Below are 23,877 nucleotides of genomic sequence, written 5' to 3'. Positions count from 1 at the left end.
TGTAATATACTCCATACTACAACTAAGAGTAGCATGGACACTTGCCTACTAACGAGACTAGTATGTACACTTCCCAAAAAAAAAAAAGAGTAGTATGTAGACCCGTATACTTCTTAAAAAGAGGTATACTACATACACAATACTACGGTTTTGTGGTACTATTTTATACGCTAAGGTATTTCACGTAAAGGCCGTACTCCATACTCCAATAGTTATATGTTAATACTCCATACTACAAGTACACAGACTCCAAATGGTTTTAAAAGTATTATATATTGTTTACTATATTGTGTAGAAAATCCAAGAGATATAACGTTTGCACGCTACCTTTTTTTAACGAAAACTAATCTGACTAAAAAATTGCCCTCCACCTAACAAGAATAATCGGATCTCGTTTGCATCCTTATCTCATAGACAAGTTGTTGCACACAGAATTGAGGAGGCTGTTGGACCAGCGCGTCATTAGCTTGCCGGATTATTTTAATCACAAAAACGAAGTCGCTGCCTATTGGATTACAACACCCGTTAACCATATCTCTCGACCCGGTAGACTTGATGCTACGTTTAAGGGAGAGGAAAGGGGACACGTGGAGGGCACCTAGCTAGGTGGTAACTACCATTGTCATTGGTGGTAGATAGTGCACACGTCTCCGCCCTGCGTGTCCTCGACAGTGTAGCCGATGCGTCAAGCAGAGAGTCTGGTCGGGGGCAGGTCTCGTGCGTGGGGCGGCAAAGGCGCGTGCAAGGCCGGCGGCTAGTGCGTCGAGGGGTGAGGCGTTGGTGGTGGCTCCCACGTACCTGAAGGCAGCGGTGGTGGCGGAGCCGGAGGCCGCGGTGGCTCGAGTCCATGGCGGAGGATGCATGGCATCATGGTTTCAGCCTTTCAGGTGCAGCCGAGCGGAGCGGGCGACGGTTGGGCGGAGCGGCGGCGTGCGGGGTCAGTTTTCGTTTGCGAGGGGATTATGGTTTTGCTAGCGATCCATTTCGTTAAGAGAGATTTTAGACAATTACATTGATGATTAGAGAGCTGGTATGCTTAATTGTGGATCTGCGCTTTCATGCTTTTATAGGGATAGTAGATAGCAACAAAGAGAAAAATGTCTTTGATACAAAGAATAGTAATCAGATAGTACAATCTCTCCCTCACATTTCTCCAGCCAAATTTGTAATATGATATAGTATCATAAGGTAAGGGTAACGCAGTTCCACGTGTGTCAACATCAAGTGGAAAACAAAAATTAGAAAGGCATACTTGCAGAAGTTGCATTTTGAACCAAATGGTATTTATCTATGTATAAAACAGGGTGTGAAATCCAACTAGAACTTGAGGTGAACAAAAGACAAGTTTTGATGTAGATGCCAACAACGCTCTACCTAATCCATTAGAAAGCTACAGATAACATGAACGATACATATCAAAGGATTGTCCCCCCTGCGTAACTGTGTCCTTCATGGCAAACCGTGAATAACTTCGCTGGCACTCATGAAGATGTTTGCGGGCAAAAATACCAGGGATCTTCTCATGCAGGATTGCTAGCCTTTCAGTCTTTTACCAAAAGGTCTGATTGCTCCGGGAGTTCACTGTCTTCGCCATTTCTGCCAAGTTCCTTCTGGCAGGGGACATTCATAGTTTGCTGCGAAGAGATAATTCCCGCAATGGCTTTCATGGCAGCAGCAGCCCGGTCACTGCTGACCACTTCCTCACCAGATCCCTCCACAGGTTCAGTAATCTTAGAAGGACCATCTTCATTCTGCTGCGGCGGAGGCACAAAAAAGGGTATCTTGCCCCTCTGCCAGTCATGAAGTACCATCTTGGCTGCTGTTGTCAGATCAGGTTCCCCACCCTAAGAATCAAAAACAGAGGTTGAGAATGAAGCAATAGATCAGCCCACCCATGTGCTGGGGGCTGGCTAGTCTAGGTTTTGAGTTAACAGCGTTCATCAATATTCTAATCATAAAAGTCAGTAGCTGTATGTTCAACTCTGAATATAGTGAAGTCGAATATATTACTTATTATATAGACATACAAGTGTTACGAAATTGCAGTACAGTATGTTCATCTCTGAACAGGCAAGAGAAATATTTGGCAAAATTGTAGTAGGAACGGATATCACAAGTTTATGCTGTACCTTGAGTAGCTTTCCACTCATCTTGCTCAGCTGGACGAGAAAATCATTATCATCAGCCCTGGTGAGAGCAAAATCAGTAAGTATAGAAGATGTGTCATCTCCTCCGGCTGTGGGTTTTAGTTATTATAGTGAAGGAACACCATCAGGTCAACAATGATGTGTGACGTTCACTATGGACCAGAGTACTTAATAACCAGATATGCCAAGAGCTCCAGAGTTCTAAACATTAGGAAGACTTCAAAAGCAACGCTGTGCACAAAAAAACACAAACACAGCTAATAGGCTGCTATTAGCACTATAGCTAATATAGTTTGCAGCTGTGATATATATCATCTTTAAACGTTTCTCCCACGGTAGTGATTAGATATGATTTTTATGATCTTGTTTTTACTCCGTTTATGTTATGTTCAGTTTATAAGCATGGGATTATTATTTGATGCTTTAGCACCGCTATTTAGTTTTTCAGAATATTAATCAGTGTTACCTAGAATATTAATCAGTGTTACCTAGATACTACAATATCTAGCTTCGGTGACTGCCTTTCCAGGACCTTGCCGCTAAGAAGCTTTATCAGAAGAGAAAATATGAGTGCTCAGAAAGGAACACAGCTAAAATAAAAGTAAACTAGAACCTTCGGTTGTGTGTGTGGGTGTGTGTGTGGGGGGGGGGGGGGGGGGGTACCAGTCTTGTATTTTGTAAGCTCTTTGTAGATGCTCCTTCTTTACACGCCTTAGAACTTCCCCAATGTGCTCAGAAGCATCATCCAAATTTGTCACCCGTACCTGGTGACAAATATTAGTACGTTATTTACTAAAAAAAACTCAAAACTAGCATTGCTAAACCAGTGCTAGTCAAGAAAAACAAATATTACTGTCATTCCATAAAATAGGACACAACTCTGTACCAATACCCTTCCTACAATGCAATATCATGAAATAACAATATACATGAAGACATGGAAATGATGGTTGCAATTAAAGGAATATAATTACTTTCATGTTGAAATGGAAGTTCAACACTTCCTTGAAATAGGAACAAAGATGAGAACATAAAAAAAACAAGATGGGAAAGATAAAAACAGATGAACATGATAAGAAAATGCTTGAATATCTGCAATTTCAAAAAGAGAAGACAAAAAGGGCACAAGTAGAGATACATACCACACCCTTAAGAACTACATCAGTCTCTGTATCATTGTTTTGGTACACAACCCCAGGGCAATCAATTAAGAAGATTCTTTTAGTCATGGTGATGTATTGCCACACCTTAGTCTCCCCAGGAATGGGAGCTACCTTGCAAACCTACAGGTATATAAAAATTCATCAGAAATTTTTCCTAAAAATTTTGTCATCTAAAGGACAAGAAAGAAAAGACAATTACAGTCTTGGAGCGTAATGTGTTGATAACTGAGGACTTCCCAACGTTGGGATATCCAACAAATCCAACAGATATGGCTTGCTTGTCACTCCTCAAACGGGCAAACTGCCTTAATACTGAAAGAAGAGATCCCTGGAAGTGGTTCAAAAGTATAAGTGCACACTATAAAGGAGCACAACAATCATAACACAATATAAAAAAAAAACTCACTTACTTTTCCAAATGACTTGTTGATGCTTGCATGGAATGCTAGGGTGGGATAGTCCCTCGATAGAGTACGCAACCACCCTTTTGTTGCCCAAGCAGGTATTAGATCACACTGAACAACAAATGAAATGTGCCCAATCATCATTGTGTTGTAATGCATTGCAACAGGTAAACAATCAACATTTGCACTAAGAGCACAACTTAAAATGATACCTTATTTAGTAAGAATACCAGGTGTTTGTGCTTGGCATTCTCCTTCAGATGTTTCTCCAGATGGTAGCATCTCGTGCCCATTGGATCCCTGGCATCCAACACCTGTGGAAGAAATAACAATTTAAGCAATCAATATATACAGATACTAATTTAAAACAATACCTACATGCACAGAAATTCTATTGATTACATAGTGAAGAGTAACTCTGATGGGGTCACCACATTGTGTAACACTGACCTGCACAACAACATCTGAAGAGTCAAGAACTTTATAAAGTTCACCCCAAATTCTTTTGCTTTGTCCCTTCTCAAACATATTATGCCTGACTAGATCCCTTAAGCCATCTTCCTCTTCATCCTTTGGCAACTTTGATGAAGCATGTTTTTCCTCAAACGCATCTAAAAAGCACAAAATAAAAGTTTACCAAGATACACAGCTATCCTTGACAAATAATACATGCAACTTCATGCAATTAAATATTACTTTAGAAAATTATATGGAACTTCTTAAGACTGACACACTTATTCTTTGTCTATACAGTAGCAGATGAACAGCCAGTAGGCCAGATTTCTTTGTAATATGCATGCAAAGTTGAATGACATATTCGGCTCTAGCTCCAGAACTGGAGACCAATCTTAAAGCTAATTGCTCTGACTCGTACCTTGAGAATCATCAGCTTTCTTTATTAGAGATTCATAATCAAGACTGGATAGTTTTGGTCGTTTACGCTTGCCCTTTGGTCCAAAGGCATGCTCAAAAGGCTCAGTGTCAAGAAGATGTGCACGAGCTTGCTGTATAATCAACATGAGCGAACATATGTGAGTAGAAAAATCATATTACAATATGATACTTCACAATAATGTGGAAGGTTCCAAGCTATTTAACCAAAAATAAAATTGAACCCAGGAGTACAAGTAATTAAGTTAAACACTAGTTTCAGCAAAATAGTGTCAGTCACATACACTAATACTCCATGAGCTGCACGTGCAAAATCAATGTCAGGATGATAGAAGTATACATAAGTGTTTACCTTCTGATGATCCTGCAAAAGCGATAGTGGCAGCTGTTTAGATTTCAGTAACACACTGTAGTTATTTGTAAGCCGTGCCTGGAGTTCTTGCCTGAAATATTCAAGTTCTTTCTGATTGATAACTCGTGTATTTCCTGTGATAACCAAAGAGGCAGAATAATACAATCAACATTCACTGTTACACCACCAGGCTTATAATGGAATAAATTCGTATACAAATTTAATCGTCAATCATCTGCACTGCACATCCTGTGACAGTATAACAAATTCAATCCAGCATACATCATAACAAAGTTTGAATTAACCAACTGTTATGTAGACGATCTGATGTATCACCCACCAAGTTCACTATATGTACTGTGTCTTAGCAATTACTTGAGCCAATCAGTACTCAGACAGACTCTAATCAGCAAAAGAGCTTTAGGCATGGTAATTGCTACACTACTAACTGGATACAAAAATGAAACCATAACATCTTCTCTGCTCTCCTCGTACATCTATCAAGCTCCCGACTGCTCCTAACAGCACGTTTGATTGGGGGGGTTGGAGCTAGGGAATGGGAGTTTCAGATGGGTGAGACATAAAATCTCTTGATTGGATCAGGGACTTGGGAATTAAGAAGGGAAGTGGCAAGGGAATTAGTAGGCCCAACTCCCATCGATCTCTTCCCTAGGGGGGCCCTGGTAATTCAACGAAGGAATGGGAGTTGACGTTTAAGAAAAATTGTTGCAGATTTGTTGGCCCAGCTCACGTAGCGAAAGAAAAAGCTCTACAGGAATCCTAACTAAATAGTTGCGGCAGTATCATTTTTCCTCCAAATAAATCGGCGAGCTAACTGCTCCCTAATCTGTAGATGCAACGCCAGGCACGAGTACATCTCAGCCAAGCAGCAAGTTGCATCCCATCTGTTTTTTCAATACATACATTCAGATTTTGCTAGCAACAGAGTTTGATTCTTTATCTTTCCATTTACAAACCGATGCAGATCAATTTTCCTTTCAAATTTTTTTCCTGGCTTCACATGTTACAGATTGGTTTCATCATTTACGTGTCCCCTTCCTTTTCCTTTGTTCATGATAATTATTCCACAAATTATTTCCCAGACCACAGCAAACATGGGATTGGGACTAATAGTTCACTTCCCAAGTCTAATCCCTCAGACAACTCCCTCTCATAAATTCCCATTCCCTTTCCCTTAATCTACCAAACACGCTGTAAAAGTGTACACATCCCTACTTGATCCAAATCAACAGCAACGTAATTACCTGCCCTCGTATCTTAAGGGCATCGATCAAGTGCGCAACTAGAAAAACAAACAGAGAGGTAGGGGGATTTGCTCACCGAACCACCGGCGGTCAGGCTCGATGCGGGTGTTGGGGAGCTCCTTGGACTGGAGGTCGTGCTTGACGATCTTCCCACCGCGGTCCCTCATGGGCCTTAGTTTGTACATCTTGAGCCGCCGCACCGTGGCCGCGGACCGGCTCCCGCCGGCGCCGCCGCCGCCGCCAGCACCCTTCTTGTCATTGGGGCGGTTGACGTCGAGAGAGTGACGGGGCTTGCCCGACACATTCACTGACCGCTCTTTCTTCTTCCCCATCGCGCGCTGGGTGAAGCTCTCTGGTTGGTTTTCCCCTGTTTGTTTCCATGAGATGAGAGGAGGCGGCGAGGAGGGAGAGGCTATCAAAAATATTACACATCACCATAGATTGCAAATATGTACTGGACAGCAGCAATTTGAACAAAATCATGTATTGGACAGCAGCAATTTGAACAAAATCATGTATTGGACAGCAGCAATTTGAACAAAAACGTGTACTGGACAGCAGCAAGTTGAGCAAAAAATGTACTGGACAGCAGCATATACAAGGGGGGAGGAAGAGGGTTCATACCTTGAGGAGAGGAGGGTCTGATTCCCTCTGCCGCCGCGCCGGAGTGCCGCCCTAGACCCCTGCCTTCTCCTGGTATCCTGCATATCGAGAGAGTACGAGTTGAGCAAGAATGGAAACCGGCGGCGCCGGAGATGGATCGAGGGAGGGAGGTCCAGCGGCGCAAGATCTGGAGCGAGGGAGAGGGCTGGCTCTGCAGGAGATGTAGCGAGGGAGAGGGGACGCGGCGCGCACGAGCTAGGAGAGGGGTCGGCGGCGCAGCAGAGAGAGCGGGAGGGAGGAAAGGGCCGGCGGCGAAGCAGAGAGAGGGAGGAAGAGGGCCGGCGGCGCACCTGAGCGAGAGGAAGGAGGAGGTCGAGCGGCGCCAGGAGAGGAGCAGCGATAGGGTTTGCGGGAGTGGGAAAGGGCTCGTTCCGCGTGATGCTTATCGGGGTCGAGTGGAGGCCTAGTAACGGGTCCGACCCATGACATTCCGGCCCGTGACTGCAACCAAACACACCCTAAGCGCCCGAACAGGTAGCTGGCCCCCGCTGCGGCGCATTGTTGGGCCGGCCCGCGAAGGCAAAGGGCAGAAAAGCGCAAAAAAAATGCGGCTCGCCAGGATTCGAACTTGCAACACCAAGTCTCCGGCCGAACTTATAACCACTACAGCAACTGAAAGTTGTGACTGGTCATAGTTCAATCAGTATAAGAACAAGTGTGCCCGCTATTTTTCTATCACCTAGGTTTTTTTATTTAAAAAATTTCATGAATTTTAAACAGTTAATCGATTTTGAGAGAAATGTTTAACATTTTTCGAGAAAAAGTACATAAAGTTAAAAAAGTTCATCGCTTTTGAGAAAAGTTCATCGATTTTGAAAACATGTGATTACTACAAAAAAAGTTAATGAATTCAAAAAAGTTCATGAATTCAAAAAAGTTCATGAATTCAAAAACTTTGTTGAAATTGGAAATAGTTCATCAATTTAGAAAAATTTCATTGAATTTGAAAAAAAGTTCACTTTTTTAAAAAAGGTTCATCAAATTTTAAAAGTAGTTCATCAATTTTCAAAAAAGTTCATCGATTTGTTCAAGAAATTCAAAAAAAGTTCATAGAATTTGAAAAAAAGTTCATCTATTTAGAAGAAAAGGTTCATGAATTTTAAAAATGCACACTAAAGAAAACAAAAGGAGGAAACAGAAAAAAGGAAGAACAAAAAAGAAAAAAAAAACTAAACTAATGGACGAATAAAAGGAAAAGACCAAGCATCTGTGCAGCACGCGGGATGGATAACTTGGTGGTTGGAACGAGGCACTTGCGATCAAGGGGTCGCCGGTTCGAACCCCTTATCGCACTTTTTTTGCGCTCGTGAACACTAGAAACAATGGGCCGGCCAGGTTTGGAGCAATGCACGCGCCCGTTTGCAAAATGCACAGTAACGGGCGCCTGCAACGCCAAATAGGAAATGCCAGGGTTTTGTAGGACAGGCGACGGGGATGGGTGAACACTAGAAACAATGGGCCGGCCAGGTTTGGAGCGATGCACGCGCCCGTTTGCAAAATGCACAGTAACGGGCGCCTGCAACGCCAAATAGGAAATGCCAGGGTTTTGTAGGACAGGCGACGGGGATGGGTCGGTCGACAGGCCATCTGCGGGCCGGGCTGATACTGTACGATACCTGGCCAAATGGGTCGTGCCTGGCAGGCCGGCCTGTTAGCACGTGTGCCTGGCCCGTGGTGGGCCGGCCCAGCACGTGATTAATCGGGGCGTGCCCGGCACGTGGCCTGCCTAGGGTCGTGCCTGGGCCTGGAGGCTGGGCACACGTGCCGGCCTGGCACGGCCCGTTTATTTTTTTTTAATGTTTTTAATGGTAAAATAGGCTAAAATTAGTTGGGATAACGGATAAACATGCCGATGGGCCGGCCTATTTAATTGTTTTGTCGCGCCTGGGCCCTGGAGGTCAGCACGCGTGCCGGCCCGGCACGGCCCTGTACTAAGCATGCCTGGTCGGCCGTGCCGTGCCTGGCCCGTTTAACTCAGGGCGAGCCGTGCCGGGCCGGACCGGCCCATTTGGCCAGGTATATACTGTACCCACCTCCCCAGGCTGCGTGTAGCGACCAGACCTCAAACAGTCTGATCTACCGTGCACCAGTGTCATCCCTGGATCAGTAATGCTGACACGCACAGTACTTGGAGGATTTATAACAGAGTAGCAATCACACACTTATTACATCGAGTATCTCAAAAGAGAAATAAGTATGACAAATATGGCTTAAGGCCATCTAAAACGATAACAGCGGAAGACTTGGAAGATAAGTGAGTCCATCAACTCCAACGGCATCACTGAGTATAAGACCACGACCTAAGGCACCTTACTCGTCGTCTGAAAAGTCTGCAACATGAAACGTTGCAGCCCGAAAACGGGTCAGCACATGGAATATGCTGGCAAAATAACACCTAGAGAGTAATGAACAGAATAATGCTATCACTACATGCATATTTGGCTGATGGAAAGCTCTATGGTTACAGTTTTGCGAAAAGCTAATTTTTCCCTACTGCAAAGGAATAAATTTTATTTAACTATCATGGTGGTTGTTAAACATTGAGAATGGTTGACAGCATCTCAATCCCAATTAAGTATCATCCTTAACCCAACAAAATTAATTTGAGTAACATGATGAGATTAACATGATAATCCAAGTACTAGATACTCAAGATGTCCATAACCGGGGACACGGCTAATCATGATTAGTTTATACACTCTGCAGAGGTTTGTGCATTTTTCCCCACAAGATTCGATCTCCTCTGTTGGATTACTCGCACTACATGGTGTTTGAGTAACGGATGACCGAGACACAGTCTTTCAGAACTGTTTGCACCTTACGATCGGGTAGACCGTTACACCTACTTTCCCCTACATCTGCTTGTCTACCACTGTAAGAATTCACACAACTTATTCAACTATGCTAGAGCCCATAATAGCTTGCGCCTGCACACGGAAGTTTCTAGCATGAATAATCTCATGATCCCTTTGAGCCTGGGTGGCGGTCCAAAAGAAAACAGGCAATCACTGGAATACCCAGGTGCCTCAATCCACCCATATGTGTGTTTAAGTTGCCACCTTAAGTAAACCATTAAATTAACAATCTCACATCTGTCATGGATACACTCACCCAATCCACGTCTACTAGCATAGCATAGCAATATGAGCAAACGTAGAAGTAACTCCCAAAGGTTTGATAACAAAACAGGTAATAGGTACTACCTCATCTACTTCCCAATACCCATAATTTAATTAGATCCTAATCATGCAATGTTTGAGGATTGGTCTAATGCAATAAAACTGGGTAGTAAAGAAGTATGATCAAAGTGTTACTTGCCTTGCTGATGATCCGTGAAACCTAGAGATTCGAAGTAGCAAGCGGCGCACTCCGGGTACTCTATCGCAAACAAACAAGCATACAGTAAGCACTCAACTGATGCACATGTAAAACTCAAATAAAAGATCTAATCAGAAAGTTCAACTTAAGAACTCCGGTTTGCAAAAAGAATCAAATCAAACGAAGCAACGAAAGTCAAACGGCGAAAGAAACAAGCTTCGTTTACTAATCTGGATCTAAGTCAAATTTTACAGTAACAAAAACTTGTTTGAGTTGGTTAAACGGAAAGAGAATTTCGAGACGAAACTCTAGGCGCTTGAATCTCGCCTGATTCCGATAAACGAGCGCAAAGATATACTAGAACGAAAATCGGATCAGAAATCGCGATCTGGAATAATCGCGGAAAATCCGAGAAAAAAGAAAAACTGACGAACAGTTTATCGAACGAACGTTCGTTAACTGTAACTAAACGATGAATACGTTCGTTAAAACGAACGAACGAGCGAACGCTCGCTAATTAACTAAACCGAGAAAAAAGAAAAAAAAGAAAATAAACCGATCTAAACAAATAAAAACAACCGCAGTTTTTTTAAAAACCGGGCGGTTTTTCTAGAGAAAACCGCCGGCGGCGGCGACAACTCCGGCGGCTACCTCGGCGAGGGGCGGCGGCTCCGGCGGGGTCGGCGGGTGGCGGGGTCGGGCGTCGGGGCGGGCGGCGGTGGCAACGGCGTCGGGCGGCGGGGTGACGGCGGGCGACGGGCGACGGGGCGGCGACGTCGGCGGCGGCGGCGGATCCGACGGGCAGCGGGGTCGGGCTAGGGTTAGGGTTCGGGGGCAGCGGCGGCTTGGGCCAACGGCGGGGTCGGGCCGCGACTTATAAAGGACCCGGCCAGGCGGAGTCCTGGCCGAACACGACCCATAGTCGGTTTCGTTTTTTTTAATAAATACGCGCAGAAAAACAAATAAAAGAAATACTAAATGAACTCCAAAAATCCTGAAATAAATTTTCCCCGACTTCTAAAATCAAGCCAGACAAGATGAACATTTATTTGGGGCCTAAATGCAATTTTGAAAAACGCGCATTTTTTCCTATCCAAATAAAATAGCGAAAAACTCCAAAATAAAATCTTATTTGATTTTTTATTAAATCCGCATTATTCCTTTATTTTGGGAAAGTCATTTTATTCCCTCTCTCATATTTTTATAATTGGAATAATTAAAGATAAAATAAATAAAATCAAATGATCCTATTTTCAAAATTTGAGAAAACCCAAATTTGAAAATAACGAAATCCCCAACTCTCTCCTGTGGGTCCTTGAGTTGCGTAGAATTTCTAGGATCTAGCCAAAATGCAATAAAATATGATATGCAATGATGATCAAATGTATAACATTTCAAATTGAAAATTTGGGATGTTTGTGACGCCCCCGATTTGACCGTACACTAATCATGCACGCGAATGTGTACGATCAAGATCAGGGACTCACGGAAAGATATCACAACACAACTCTACAACATAAATAAGTCATACAAGCATCATAATACAAGCCAGGGGCCTCGAGGGCTCGAATACAAGTGCTCGATCATAGACGAGTTAGCGGAAGCAACAATATCTGAGTACAGACATAAGTTAAACAAGTTTGCCTTAAAAAGGCTAGCACAAAAGTAGCAACGATCGAAAAGGCAAGGCCTCCTGCCTGGGACCTCCTAACTACTCCTCGAAGCCGAACTCCATGTAGAATCATCCTCGGGATCTCTAGCTCCTGGACTCCAGCATCTGGTTGCGACAACCAGGTATAGAAAGGGGAAAAGAGGGAGAAAAGCAACCGTGAGTACTCATCCAAAGTACTCGCAAGCAAGGAGCTACACTACATATGCATGGGTATATGTGCAAAAGGGCCATATCAGTGGACTGAACTGCAGAATGCCAGAATAAGAGGGGGATAGCTAGTCCTGTTGAAGACTACGCTTATGGCGATCTCCATCTTGCAGCATGTAGAAGAGAGTAGATTGAAGTCCTCCAAGTAGCATCGCATAGCATAATCCTACCCGGCGATCCCCTCCTCGTCGCCCTGTTAGAGAGCGATCACCGGGTTATATCTGGCACTTGGAAGGGTGTATTTTATTCAGTATCCAGTTCTAGTTGTCATAAGGTCAAGGTACAACTCCGGGTCGTCCTTTTACCGAGGGACACGGCTATTCGAATAGATAAACTTCCCTGCAGGGGTGCACCACATAACCCAACACGCTCGATCCCATTTGGCCGGACACACTTTTCTGGGTCATGACCGGCCTCGTAAGATCAACACGTCGCAGCCCCACCTAGGCTCAACAGAGAGGTCAGCACGCCGGTCTAAACCTATGTGCGCAGGGGTCTGGGCCCATCGCCCTATGCACACCTGCACGTTGCGTACGCGGCCGGAAGCAGACCTAGCCTAGTGGCGTTCCAGTCCAATCCGGCGCGCGCCACTCAGTCGCTGACGTCACGAAGGCTTCGGCTGATACCACGACGCCGGGATACCCATAACTACTCCCGCGTAGATGGTTAGTGCGTATAGACCAAATGGCCAGACTCAGATCAAATACCCAGAACTCGTTAAGCGTGTTAAGTATCTGCGAACGCCGACCAGGGCCAGGCCCACCTCTCTCCTAGGTGGTCTCAACCTGCCCTGTCGCTCCGCCACAAAGTAACAGTCGGGGGCCGTCAGGAACCCAGGCCCACCTCTACCGGGGTGGAGCCACCTGTCCTTTCAGCCCCCTCATCAGAATCACTTGCGGGTACTCAACGAGCCGACCCGACTTTAGTCACCACATGTGTCATGTATATAATGTATATAGTATATACCCGTGATCACCTCCCGAAGTGATCACAGCCCAGTAGTATAGCATGGCAGACGGACAAGAGTGTGGGGCCACTGATGGAACACTAGCATCCTATACTAAGCAGTAGGATAGCAGGTAAGGGTAACAACTGTAGCAACAATGACAGGCTTAACGGAAAGCAGTAACATGCTACACTACTCTAATGCAAGCAGTATAGAGAAGAATAGGCGATATCTGGTGATCAAGGGGGGCTTGCCTGGTTGCCCTGGCAAGAAGAAGGGGTCGTCGTCGATGTAATCGATCACAGGGGCATCGAAAGCGGTCTCGGGGTCTACCGGAAAGAAGTAACGGAGGGGGAACACAATAAATAACAGAGCAATCAAAGCATCACAAAGCATAATAGGGCAATACGCGGTGCTAGGTGTGCCCTAACGCGGTGGTAGGTGATACTGGCGAAGGGGGGAAACATCCGGGAAAGTATTCCCGGTGTTTCGCGTTTTCAGACAAACGGACCGGAGGGGGAAAGTTGCATGTTTGCTATGCTAGGAATGTGTAGCGGACGAACGGGCTGCATATCCGGATTCGTCTCGTCGTTCTGAGCAACTTTCATGTATAAAACTTTTTCATCCGAGTTACGGTTTATTTTCTATGATTTTTCAAAGATTTAAACAAATCCTGGGATTTCTGCATTTAATTTAATTCGAAATAATAAAAAGACAAATTGCTATGGGTACACAGGAGTGTACCCAGCAATGTGTGCATCTGTATGACATGTGGGGCCAGGGGCTGGGTTGACCCAGTTAATATTTTGACTAGTCCAATGTGAACAGCGTATGTGGGTCCCAATTGTCATTGACTCATTTTAATTAACAGGTTTTTGACTAAGTTTACTTAGCTTAATTAGGGGGTTTTGGGCTAAACTAATTAGGGCCTCCCTAATTAACAAGGGGTGTCGGGCCCATGTGCCGGTGGCCCAAATCGGCCTCTGGTGTGGCTGTGCCCGTACGTACGTACTCGTAGAGTACGACGCCGGCGGCCATGGTGTTGGCCGTGGGAAGGCTCGGCACAGGGGGCGCGAGCAGGCCCGGGCGGAGGTGGGCGCCGCCGGCTGAGGCGGGCGACTGGGGGCGCGGCCACATGCGTAGGGGGTGAGCGTGGGCGAGGAGGCGTGCGGGCAAGGGCGGTCTCTGGTGGGCGCGGCGAGGCGCGCACGCAGACATCGTCGGCAGTGGAAGGGGGACTGGGCCTGGCGCGAGGCAGTAGCAGCAGCAGGCACACGGGAGGGAGGCTTGCCTGGTTGCCTACTACCATGCAGTAACATGCTACACTACTCTAATGCAAGCAGTATAGAGAAGAATAGGCGATATCTGGTGATCAAGGGGGGCTTGCCTGGTTGCCCTGGCAAGAAGAAGGGGTCGTCGTCGATGTAATCGATCACAGGGGCATCGAAAGCGGTCTCGGGGTCTACCGGAAAGAAGTAACGGAGGGGGAACACAATAAATAACAGAGCAATCAAAGCATCACAAAGCATAATAGGGCAATACGCGGTGCTAGGTGTGCCCTAACGCGGTGGTAGGTGATACTGGCGAAGGGGGGAAACATCCGGGAAAGTATTCCCGGTGTTTCGCGTTTTCAGACAAACGGACCGGAGGGGGAAAGTTGCATGTTTGCTATGCTAGGAATGTGTAGCGGACGAACGGGCTGCATATCCGGATTCGTCTCGTCGTTCTGAGCAACTTTCATGTATAAAACTTTTTCATCCGAGTTACGGTTTATTTTCTATGATTTTTCAAAGATTTAAACAAATCCTGGGATTTCTGCATTTAATTTAATTCGAAATAATAAAAAGACAAATTGCTATGGGTACACAGGAGTGTACCCAGCAATGTGTGCATCTGTATGACATGTGGGGCCAGGGCTGGGTTGACCCAGTTAATATTTTGACTAGTCCAATGTGAACAGCGTATGTGGGTCCCAATTGTCATTGACTCATTTTAATTAACAGGTTTTTGACTAAGTTTACTTAGCTTAATTAGGGGGTTTTGGGCTAAACTAATTAGGGCCTCCCTAATTAACAAGGGGTGTCGGGCCCATGTGCCGGTGGCCCAAATCGGCCTCTGGTGTGGCTGTGCCCGTACGTACGTACTCGTAGAGTACGACGCCGGCGGCCATGGTGTTGGCCGTGGGAAGGCTCGGCACAGGGGGCGCGAGCAGGCCCGGGCGGAGGTGGGCGCCGCCGGCTGAGGCGGGCGACTGGGGGCGCGGCCACATGCGTAGGGGGTGAGCGTGGGCGAGGAGGCGTGCGGGCAAGGGCGGTCTCCGGCGGGCGCGGCGAGGCGCGCACGCAGACATCGTCGGCAGTGGAAGGGGGACTGGGCCTGGCGCGAGGCAGTAGCAGCAGCAGGCACACGGGAGGGAGGCAAGGCGCGGGCGGCGGGTTGGCCGGAGGTGGTTGGTGGCAACGGCGGCGACAAGCAGAGCGGGGGCCGGAGCTCGGATGTGCGCGGGTGTGGTGCTGCGGCTCGAATTCGAGCAAGCGAAGCAGCTAGGTGGCGTCTACGGACCACCACGAGCACACTTGTGTGCTCGATTTGGCCCAGGTCATGCGCTGTCCACGACGGCGACATGGCCGGAGGCAGGGAGCTTGCGGTCATGGCGGACCTACGCCCTAGAGGACGAAAGAGCCGGCGAGTATAAGGGGGAAAGGTGCGGGGGCTCACAACGGTCGCAGAGTAGGGGACGGCGAGGCCGGGGACGACTTGGTCGCAGCGAATCGACGAGGAGTAGCTCCGGGCACCGAGGACGAAGACGGGACGATGGCGACGAGTTGGGGCAGCGAGGCGACGAGGAAGTAGGGTCAGGGGCGCCGTAGTGGTGCTCCTCGGCTCGGCTCGTAGTCGAAGGCGACGAGGTGGAGGGCGGCGAAGGCCCTGGCACGGTCCTAGGTGACGGGGACGGCGGAGAGCTCGTCGGCGTCGGCGGTCATGGCGGTGGTGCGGTGGCGCGGTGGATCTGGAGAGCGAAAGCGGCGCGAGGAGGGAAATGGATGGGGACGCCAGGGGGATTGGAGAGGGGATCGAGGAGTCGGGGCGTGGCAGCCTTATTCTCTCGCGGGGTTCATCGCCGGCGAGGGGGTTCGGCGGCGACCAGCCTCCTGTAGCGACGGGGTCGGAGGAACAGAGAACCGACCGGGGAGGGGGAGTGGGCCGGCTAGGGTGGGTCGACGGCCAGCTGGGCCGAGGCCCAGCGGGGAGGGGGGTTCTTTTCCTTTTCTTTTTTTTATTTTTTTTATTTGTAGTTTCTTTTATTTTCTTGTTTTACAAAAATTACCACTAGTGCCTAAATTTGTATTTATCAACAAACTACTGTGAGATTAATCCTTAACCCATAATAAAATAGTTTTAGCATTTTATAAATTCAATAGGCATTTGTTTAATTGTTTTCACTATTGTTTTAATTGTTTTAGAGCCTTTAAACATTTTGTCAAAGCTTGGTTTCTCCACCATAATTACTTACGATTTATTTGTCACTTTTAGAACATTTTAGTTTAGACATTTGAAAAGTTTTATTATTTGCTATATTTTGAATTGATTTTTGAATCGGTTTTGAACTAACGAAGGATTAGAAACAGTAACGGAGGTGACGTGGCATCATTAGCAGAGTTTTACTGTAGCTTGATTATCCGGGCGTCACAATGTTACACTACGGGGCCGTGACCCATTTGCGACGGACACCGTAACAGACAAGTATCCTCCTACGGCAAATGAAGGGAGAAAAAGAAGACTAATTACTTCCTCCGTTTATATATATATATATACCTTTTTACATTAAAAATCATATAAGTATATTTAGAGATTTCAATATGAACTACATACAGATGTAAATAGACATATTTTAATGTGTAGTTTCACTTATTTTGATCGTATGTAGTCTACTAAATCGGGAGCGCGCCTTGGCGCGAGGGTGCCGGTCCGAACGTTTTGTGAAAGCATGTAATACTAGGTCATTAGGAATTCAGGGTTTAACGTACGGGCTTATATAGTATATCAAAAAAGCAGAGAAGAAACATTCAACTGTGATAGAAGCAAAACATGATGGAGTTCAATTCGGCATTAGATGATAAGGTAGCAGTAAGTTCAGTGCTTTATAATACCACAAAAGACATCCACTGGACATGTATTTCGATAACTAAACCGATAATACATGATAGAAATTAGTAAGAGCAGGAACACAGTGAAAAAGAGCAAATAGCATGATCCAATTGCCTTGGCGGCCTACTTCATAGGCGCCAGTTCATACAAACAATTGAAAAAAACAGACATGCCAGAAGATTGCTGCATGAAAACGATGAATAATGTCCAAGGCAACCGTATGGATAGTTCATATAGTTTAACGGAAACGAAATTCCAAAGAGAATCTATACGCGGTTGTACTCAAGCACAAAGCATCGTAGAGGAGATAAGGTGATACACCCAGAGGAATGCATATCCAAGCAAAGGTATATCCTGCACACTATATACCAGCAAATATGATAAAAAGTAAAGAACAATAACGATCAATCAGAAGCAAAGGGCGTTTGTGTGCAGAAGATGAGAATCCACCTGATAAGACACGAACATAAACATAACATTTCACAGCAGAAGATGAGAAGCCACCTGGTAAGAGTACAGACAGCTGCTTGCCTCACACTTGTTTACACAAACACTTACATAAAGGAAGCTGTCATTGTAGGTTCGGTCTTTGGAGCAGAACGTCATCGCTACATGATTCTTGCATAGTACAAATCTAAAAGCACTTGGAGACCTCCAAAAGACAAATGTTCCACTACTAAACTTGACTAATAAGAACCAAAAGTATGTTGCCTACTAAGCACTCAAACCTGCTGATTGGGACATGTTTTTTAAGGTTATCAGAAGCTATCTTTAATAGTCATCAGCCGCTCATCTGACTTCATTCCAATATAATGTAACCTCTGTGTCAGTTCCTCAATGCCTACCAGCGCTGATTTCATAATCCCTTTGGTATTAGCTTGCCCTCTTAGGTGTCGAGCAGTTGTTGAGTTCTGTATCTGGTCAGAATATGAGCTCATATACCTAACAGCATAGTACCAGCCTTTGCGTAGTTACTTGATAGTCTCATTTCCTTCCAACAACCACGTGACCAAATGCCTAACTTGATTTTGAAGCGTTATGACATGGGTGTAGTGGTAGTCTCTAATTTCTTTCCCACGCACGTTTTCCATATATCTAATAGCTTCTATAGCGGCACTGTCTTCTGCATCTTCATAGGTATGTGAAACCATACCAGATATTGAGGTAGGAACAAGCAAACCATCAAGCTGCTCTAAGGAAGAATTGAAAGTGACTGTCACACGAGCCTTGCCACCCGGACGTATCTTGTGATGGTAAATTGCAGGGGGCAATTTTAAAGCTTCCAGCATAAGCCCAAATATGTGGGAATAGGGGATTACTATCAGATAGTCATCTTCCTGTAGGTTCAAAGTGAGGTCAAAATAGTTGTTTCACAAAAGAACATCTAGGTAGTCAGATGAGGGTTTGAATCGGATATGCCAGTTCATAGAAAGTTAGAGCATGTGTTTAGAAGATTACTCTGGGTTCAGGTGTTCTTGTCCTTGACGATGTTGAACCTAATTTTGATCCCATTATTTTATAGTCCAGCATTCAATAGTTAATTTAACATCAACATCAGGAGAGAGTGTACCTCCCTTTTGCATTTAAATCGGTTGAAACGATTAAACCTCTCGGCAAACAAAATCTGCAAAGCATGTATCAAACATTTTAGAGTATGCTGGCAATACGGAGCAATAAACGAACCACAAGACAATAATAATGGATGGACCTAACTTCACATAATATGAAAAATGCTCAATTCAATTTTCTGATAGTCGATAGGTGTTTTCCATGAGAAGTTGTATGGTGTAGACCTAACCAGAACTACACACCCTGATCAGTACATAATAGTAATTGTAACATATATTCTTTCTATTTGTATATGCCTACAAATTTATGCACTTCACGCAGTAAGTGATATTCGACTTGTAAGTATTCCATTACCATTTACCAACCACATTTATATCATAGCTCTGGAAGCTTTGGACCTGAATACACCTTTGTTTGACCACTATGGGGCCTTTCAAACCCTTTCTGTTTGCCTAGTCAACACCTTAGAACGCAATCAACATCTTTAGCACATCGAGAAATACATATCTGGATCATACAATATATAGCTAGTGACTTTGTTATTCCAGTATATACATATCCTATATAGATAAGAAAGTGCCACGCGTTGCCCGCAGAAGCGGTGGGCTAACCAACATTAATAACCTCTTTAAAAGTCAATAAGGTTAAAGAAGTATACACCTAAATAACTAATCGTGCATATACACAAATAGATATGGGATCTAAATATTTTGCTAGTTACCTATGGTTTTTAGACAAACGAAAATAAATAGGTGTTCCTTTACGAAAAGGGTGCATACCATAAACTGTAGAAATTGAATATTCATTACAAAAAACAGAAGTAGAAGAGCTAGATTCAAAACAGTGATGACAAACTGCAACCAGTTATTCTATGTGTATGTATCTATGGATCGAAGTTTATCACAATATTTTGAACCATACCAAGCTTCTGGTGCATGCTCCTATATTTTAGTTCACGAAATAAAAAATTCCAGTAAACTGAAACAAAATCTAAAACAGGCGTCGAATGCATATTTCAGCACTCGGCACTCCACCGCAATAATCATAACATGCACGTGCTGGCGAAAGATGAACAACTCTTTTTGATCTGCATTCTCATAGTTCCCCTACTCAAAAATTAAATGAATAAATTTGGTGACACACAATATTACAGGACAGTAAATAACTACAGTTCTTGTCCTGGAAAGGCGGAATCCAAACTCGCTAGGGTCAAATCGACAGTTAAGTGACTGACTGTTTTTGATTGAACTAAATCAACTACGAAGGGGAAGAAAACACAAAGTTTTAGTGGTAGAAACCATCCAAGAGATACACCATCAACTACACATTTATCACACACATATGCTAGATATTTTACCACAATGGAGCTGAATAAAAAAACACTGGACAACTTCAGTGATATTTTAAATGGCTTAAACTGGTAGAATTAGTTTGCGCCGTTTTAAGATGGCAAAAGTAGCATTTTATACTTCTTTTCACGAAGGAGCACATCCAGCGGCAAGAATCGATAGGCAAGACCCACCTTACCAGCGTCACGCCGGTGCGAAGGCATCTCGCAGGTCCGACTCTAATTGTAATTGGTGCAAGACAGCAGCTAATAACAAAAAGTGGAATTGAAATGAGAAGAGTCAGACCTCCTTCCTTTCTATGCTTCAACTTTATGTTCTTCCAATGGTTTCCATGCTCCTAGCAGCTGCTTCCAAATGCAGTTGAAGCAAATCGTCGTCTTCTGAATCCTTGTAGACAACCTCCATGGTAAAGCAAGAATCAAGAAAGGTTTTCTGCAAACCTAACCATAAATATGAACACAATAACAATATAAAACTCGCGGTGCAAAAAGCCACACCTTGTTGGGTAGTTTTGGTTGCAGCTCACTTGATTTGTTCCTTTGGTGTTATCTAAATCAGGATCAACAACGAAAACAAAATCCATTGAGCATCATCACCCCTTGCTCCCCGGCCTCGATGATGATCCCCATCAGGAAGTCTGGGACGACGACAGCGATGATCATCATCATGCTCTCCACCAGCAGTGTGCACATGCACAAGTTGACGACGAAGTAGGTGAAGCGGTCAGGTCCTTTCATTAGCTCGGTAAGGTAGTACAGCATTGCGCCAGGGATCACAGCGATGACGGCCAGGTATGGAGTGGCTGACAATGTGTTTGATATCACAAACTCCGCCACGCCGTAATGGCCACTCGGCCTCTCCCTTCTGAATACCTAGAAACAAAGTGTGCAGACAGACTTTTATTTATTTCAGACTTTCAATATACAGTGAAAGCATGGACATATAAGTGCTCTTGTGAAAATGTTACTCTGATGGCAGGGAGAAAGCATCCTTTATGTCCTCTAGAAAAGAAGGGAATCCTCCAATGGCCATGAAGGTAAGAAGTTCCGTCGTATACATTATTACTTCACATCTAGACTGAAAAATCAGGGGAACACATCAATTTTGTTGACATATAAATTATTTATGTTGCCTAATGAATCATGTCTTCTAGAATTCACCTGGATGGAACTGTAATTGTGGCTAACTTGGTAGAATATGGTGCCAAGACAAATGCCAATGCCCAGGTAAACACCCAAGCGCATCCAGTAGTATCATATGTCCATGTGCATATTCACAAATGACCTTCTGGTGTGTATAAAGAGCTTTGTTGAGAAGCTCGCTTGTTCCCTCTTCCTAAATGGAGCTCCACCCTGGAACATAGCTCAATAATACTAGAACTATAATTTGATTTTGAATGTGTAAACATCGCTAGGCCAGCACCGTATACTCTGCGGCGAGAGTTTTGTTGCCGGTTCATTCAAATGAAAAATGACATGTTGTACAGACGCTGAATTAGCATGTTGTTCCCTCTAGTTCATAATGGAGATTCTTTAGGAGATAAACTTTGAAAACTTTGACGGCTAGTATGTTTTGAATATTCAGATCCAAAATGATATGCGTTTCTCAGAAAATATTTCCAACATGTTATAATTTTACTGGGTATTATATGTGCATATTATACCACAACAAAAACTAGTTGCCAAAGGTACATTTTGAAGGCTGTGTAAAAGACACCACTTTTTCATGAGCTAGAGGGAGTACTTCACTGACTGAATTTGCCCTAGTAATTATTTTGCAGTTGGTATATACAGATTGTCCGCATTTGGGTAGTCCCTTCTTTGTAACCAAACATTTTGGTACAGCCAAAACAATACAATCTTTACTCTTGAGAAAAAAAATGCGGCTTGTAAGCAACTTACTATCCCTTTCATCTCAGCTATCCGGTCCATTGTTTTCTTTGAATAAGCGGGGGACTGGTAAGAATCTGTCAGAATCTCTATTGCTTCAGCTGCCTTTTTTTCCTAGCTTTGGAACTCTCTACAATTTCCTGCATGCATACGGGATCACATAGCCAAAGTAAGGATGCTGCACTTCTTGTTCAGAGTATCATACAATGAAATGACAAGGAATAACAGGTCCTACCTCGTCAAAATCTTTGTTGATTGTCCTCAGGAAGTGGTCAGATGGGTTCCTCAGGTGTGGACATGGGAAGCCACTTTCAGTGTAATATCTGAAAGGTCAATAACACACATGTTTTTCTATCATAGGTCAAAAGTAATTCAGTAGGAATAAACTGGATGCTTTAGTATGTTTTCATTCTAAAGGAAAAGAAAGAACATTGGCTGGCACTTGTACACATTAACACGAGGCTTATTATACAACCAAAGTTCGATCAAGCCAATAGCAAATCTGCTAATGCACATACTACTGAACGTTTATAGCACTCGTGTAGCACTTCCAGCTAGGTTGACCAGCGAATAGAAAATCTGTAGCTACAGAGAGAGACGAACCTGTGGACGGCTGCATCGTTCTCCTACCCATGCTCGACGTTGACGGTGGTGCTGCCATGCCACCACGAGGAAGAGCAAGAGGAACGCCTCCACCTGTGGCGTGGTGCGGCCGGGAGAAGAAGGTGGCCGCCGCCATCCGGTGGCGCCAACCGCTGGGGGTTGGCCTGGTGCTCCTCCCGATGAAGCCGCCCGTGCTCCCTTTATCGAGCATCATGGAGGAGTGGATGAAGAAGAGGCTAAGGTGAGCTCGTGTGGTGGCTGGCATTGGGAGAGGGACGGGAGGGAGAGAGAAGTGTACCCGGTCGCCCAGGAATGCCTTGCTAGAGCCGGAGATGCAGCGAGGCCTGGGACGGTTCTTGGCGCCGGGAGGCCAACCACGCGCCATAGCCCGCGGGAAGCGGAGCCGCACGTGTGGGCGAGGGAGGAAACGAAGAGGAGCCGCCGGAGTCCACCAGCGACAAAGGCGATGCCCTACCCAAACCCCTAGACACAGCTGAGGGTCGCGAGCGAGCGTGAGAGGCCTTGCTCCATGAATCTGGCTGGATGGGAGGAAGAGGCGGGTCAAGGGGAGGTCCTCGGGGTGTTGCGTGCTGCCGGGAGTGGGAGGGGAGGAGGAGTAGGCGAAGGCGGCGACCGATGGATGAAGGAGATGGCGGCGGCGTGTGGTCACGGGAGGGGTGGAGGAGGAGCGAGTGCGGGCGCGGGTCTAGGGTTCTGTCCACGGGCGTGCTCCTGTTTTATATAAGTGTGTGCGAAATGACGAAAATGCCCTTGGCGGGGCACGGGAACTACACGCGGTGGCACGGGCGAGAGTGGCACTGCTCATAGCGAGAAATATCGGACGGCTCACGTCAATCAGGTAAATATACGACGACCGAGGTCATCCGGGCGCGAGATCGGACGGCCCAGATCGCATCAGAGAAACGATCCGACGGCCAGCAGACACTGAGCTTTGAGAACGCTCGGTTTCCCCTTGGTTTCTTGTTTCTGGATGTTGAAATCTAAAAAATGGGCTTATATTTAAGAACGGGGGAGGAGCTGATTCTTTTCTTTATCTAAAAAAACTGATCTTTAACTAAGGTAAATAATAGAGAATAGGGTTTGTTACAAGTACAAAGAACACATTATTACTCTCGCAAAATTATTCACCCTGATTTTTTACTACGACGATGACCCAAAGGTTGGGTTCGGCGAGATAATGGTAAGCAAGATTGTCGGTGGAGCGCTTTTAAGCCTGAAAACTCTTGTGTTTCGTTCATTCCAAATTGTCCACAAGATAAGCATGGTGAG

At 45.2% G+C, this 23,877-nt stretch overlaps 1 protein-coding gene and 1 long non-coding RNA gene across 4 annotated transcripts; both read right to left on the bottom strand.

Moving 5' to 3' along the window:
- Positions 1-1,261: 1,261 nt before the first annotated feature.
- On the bottom strand, positions 1,262-7,284 carry LOC123144247 (nuclear/nucleolar GTPase 2). The gene is made up of 13 exons (XM_044563331.1): positions 7,176-7,284; positions 6,847-6,923; positions 6,299-6,589; positions 4,958-5,091; positions 4,589-4,718; positions 4,165-4,325; positions 3,927-4,028; positions 3,721-3,825; positions 3,510-3,638; positions 3,290-3,430; positions 2,811-2,911; positions 2,130-2,187; positions 1,262-1,844 (listed from the first exon to the last, which is right to left on the bottom strand). Exons 3-13 carry the CDS (start codon positions 6,552-6,554, stop codon positions 1,542-1,544), a joined length of 1,620 nt encoding a protein of 539 aa, XP_044419266.1. The 5' UTR covers positions 6,555-6,589; positions 6,847-6,923; positions 7,176-7,284; the 3' UTR covers positions 1,262-1,541.
- Positions 7,285-17,622: 10,338 nt separating this feature from the next.
- On the bottom strand, positions 17,623-23,285 carry LOC123144246 (uncharacterized). Of its 3 annotated transcripts, XR_006471347.1 has the most exons (10): positions 22,886-23,285; positions 22,588-22,785; positions 22,220-22,307; positions 21,997-22,124; positions 21,256-21,447; positions 21,063-21,172; positions 20,593-20,967; positions 20,381-20,494; positions 18,636-18,801; positions 17,623-18,514 (listed from the first exon to the last, which is right to left on the bottom strand). It is a non-coding gene; the product is annotated as an uncharacterized lncRNA (long non-coding RNA). The 3 variants fall into 3 exon arrangements; XR_006471346.1 differs by having other exon boundaries at positions 21,256-22,124; XR_006471348.1 differs by having other exon boundaries at positions 20,381-20,482; positions 21,256-22,124.
- Positions 23,286-23,877: the final 592 nt, after the last annotated feature.

Source organism: Triticum aestivum, chromosome 6D, assembly GCF_018294505.1.
Source record: "Triticum aestivum cultivar Chinese Spring chromosome 6D, IWGSC CS RefSeq v2.1, whole genome shotgun sequence".
Lineage (NCBI taxonomy): Eukaryota > Viridiplantae > Streptophyta > Magnoliopsida > Poales > Poaceae > Triticum > Triticum aestivum.
The sequence above is the reverse complement of the archived record's forward strand: the minus strand, read 5'-3'. Positions and strand labels throughout refer to the sequence as shown.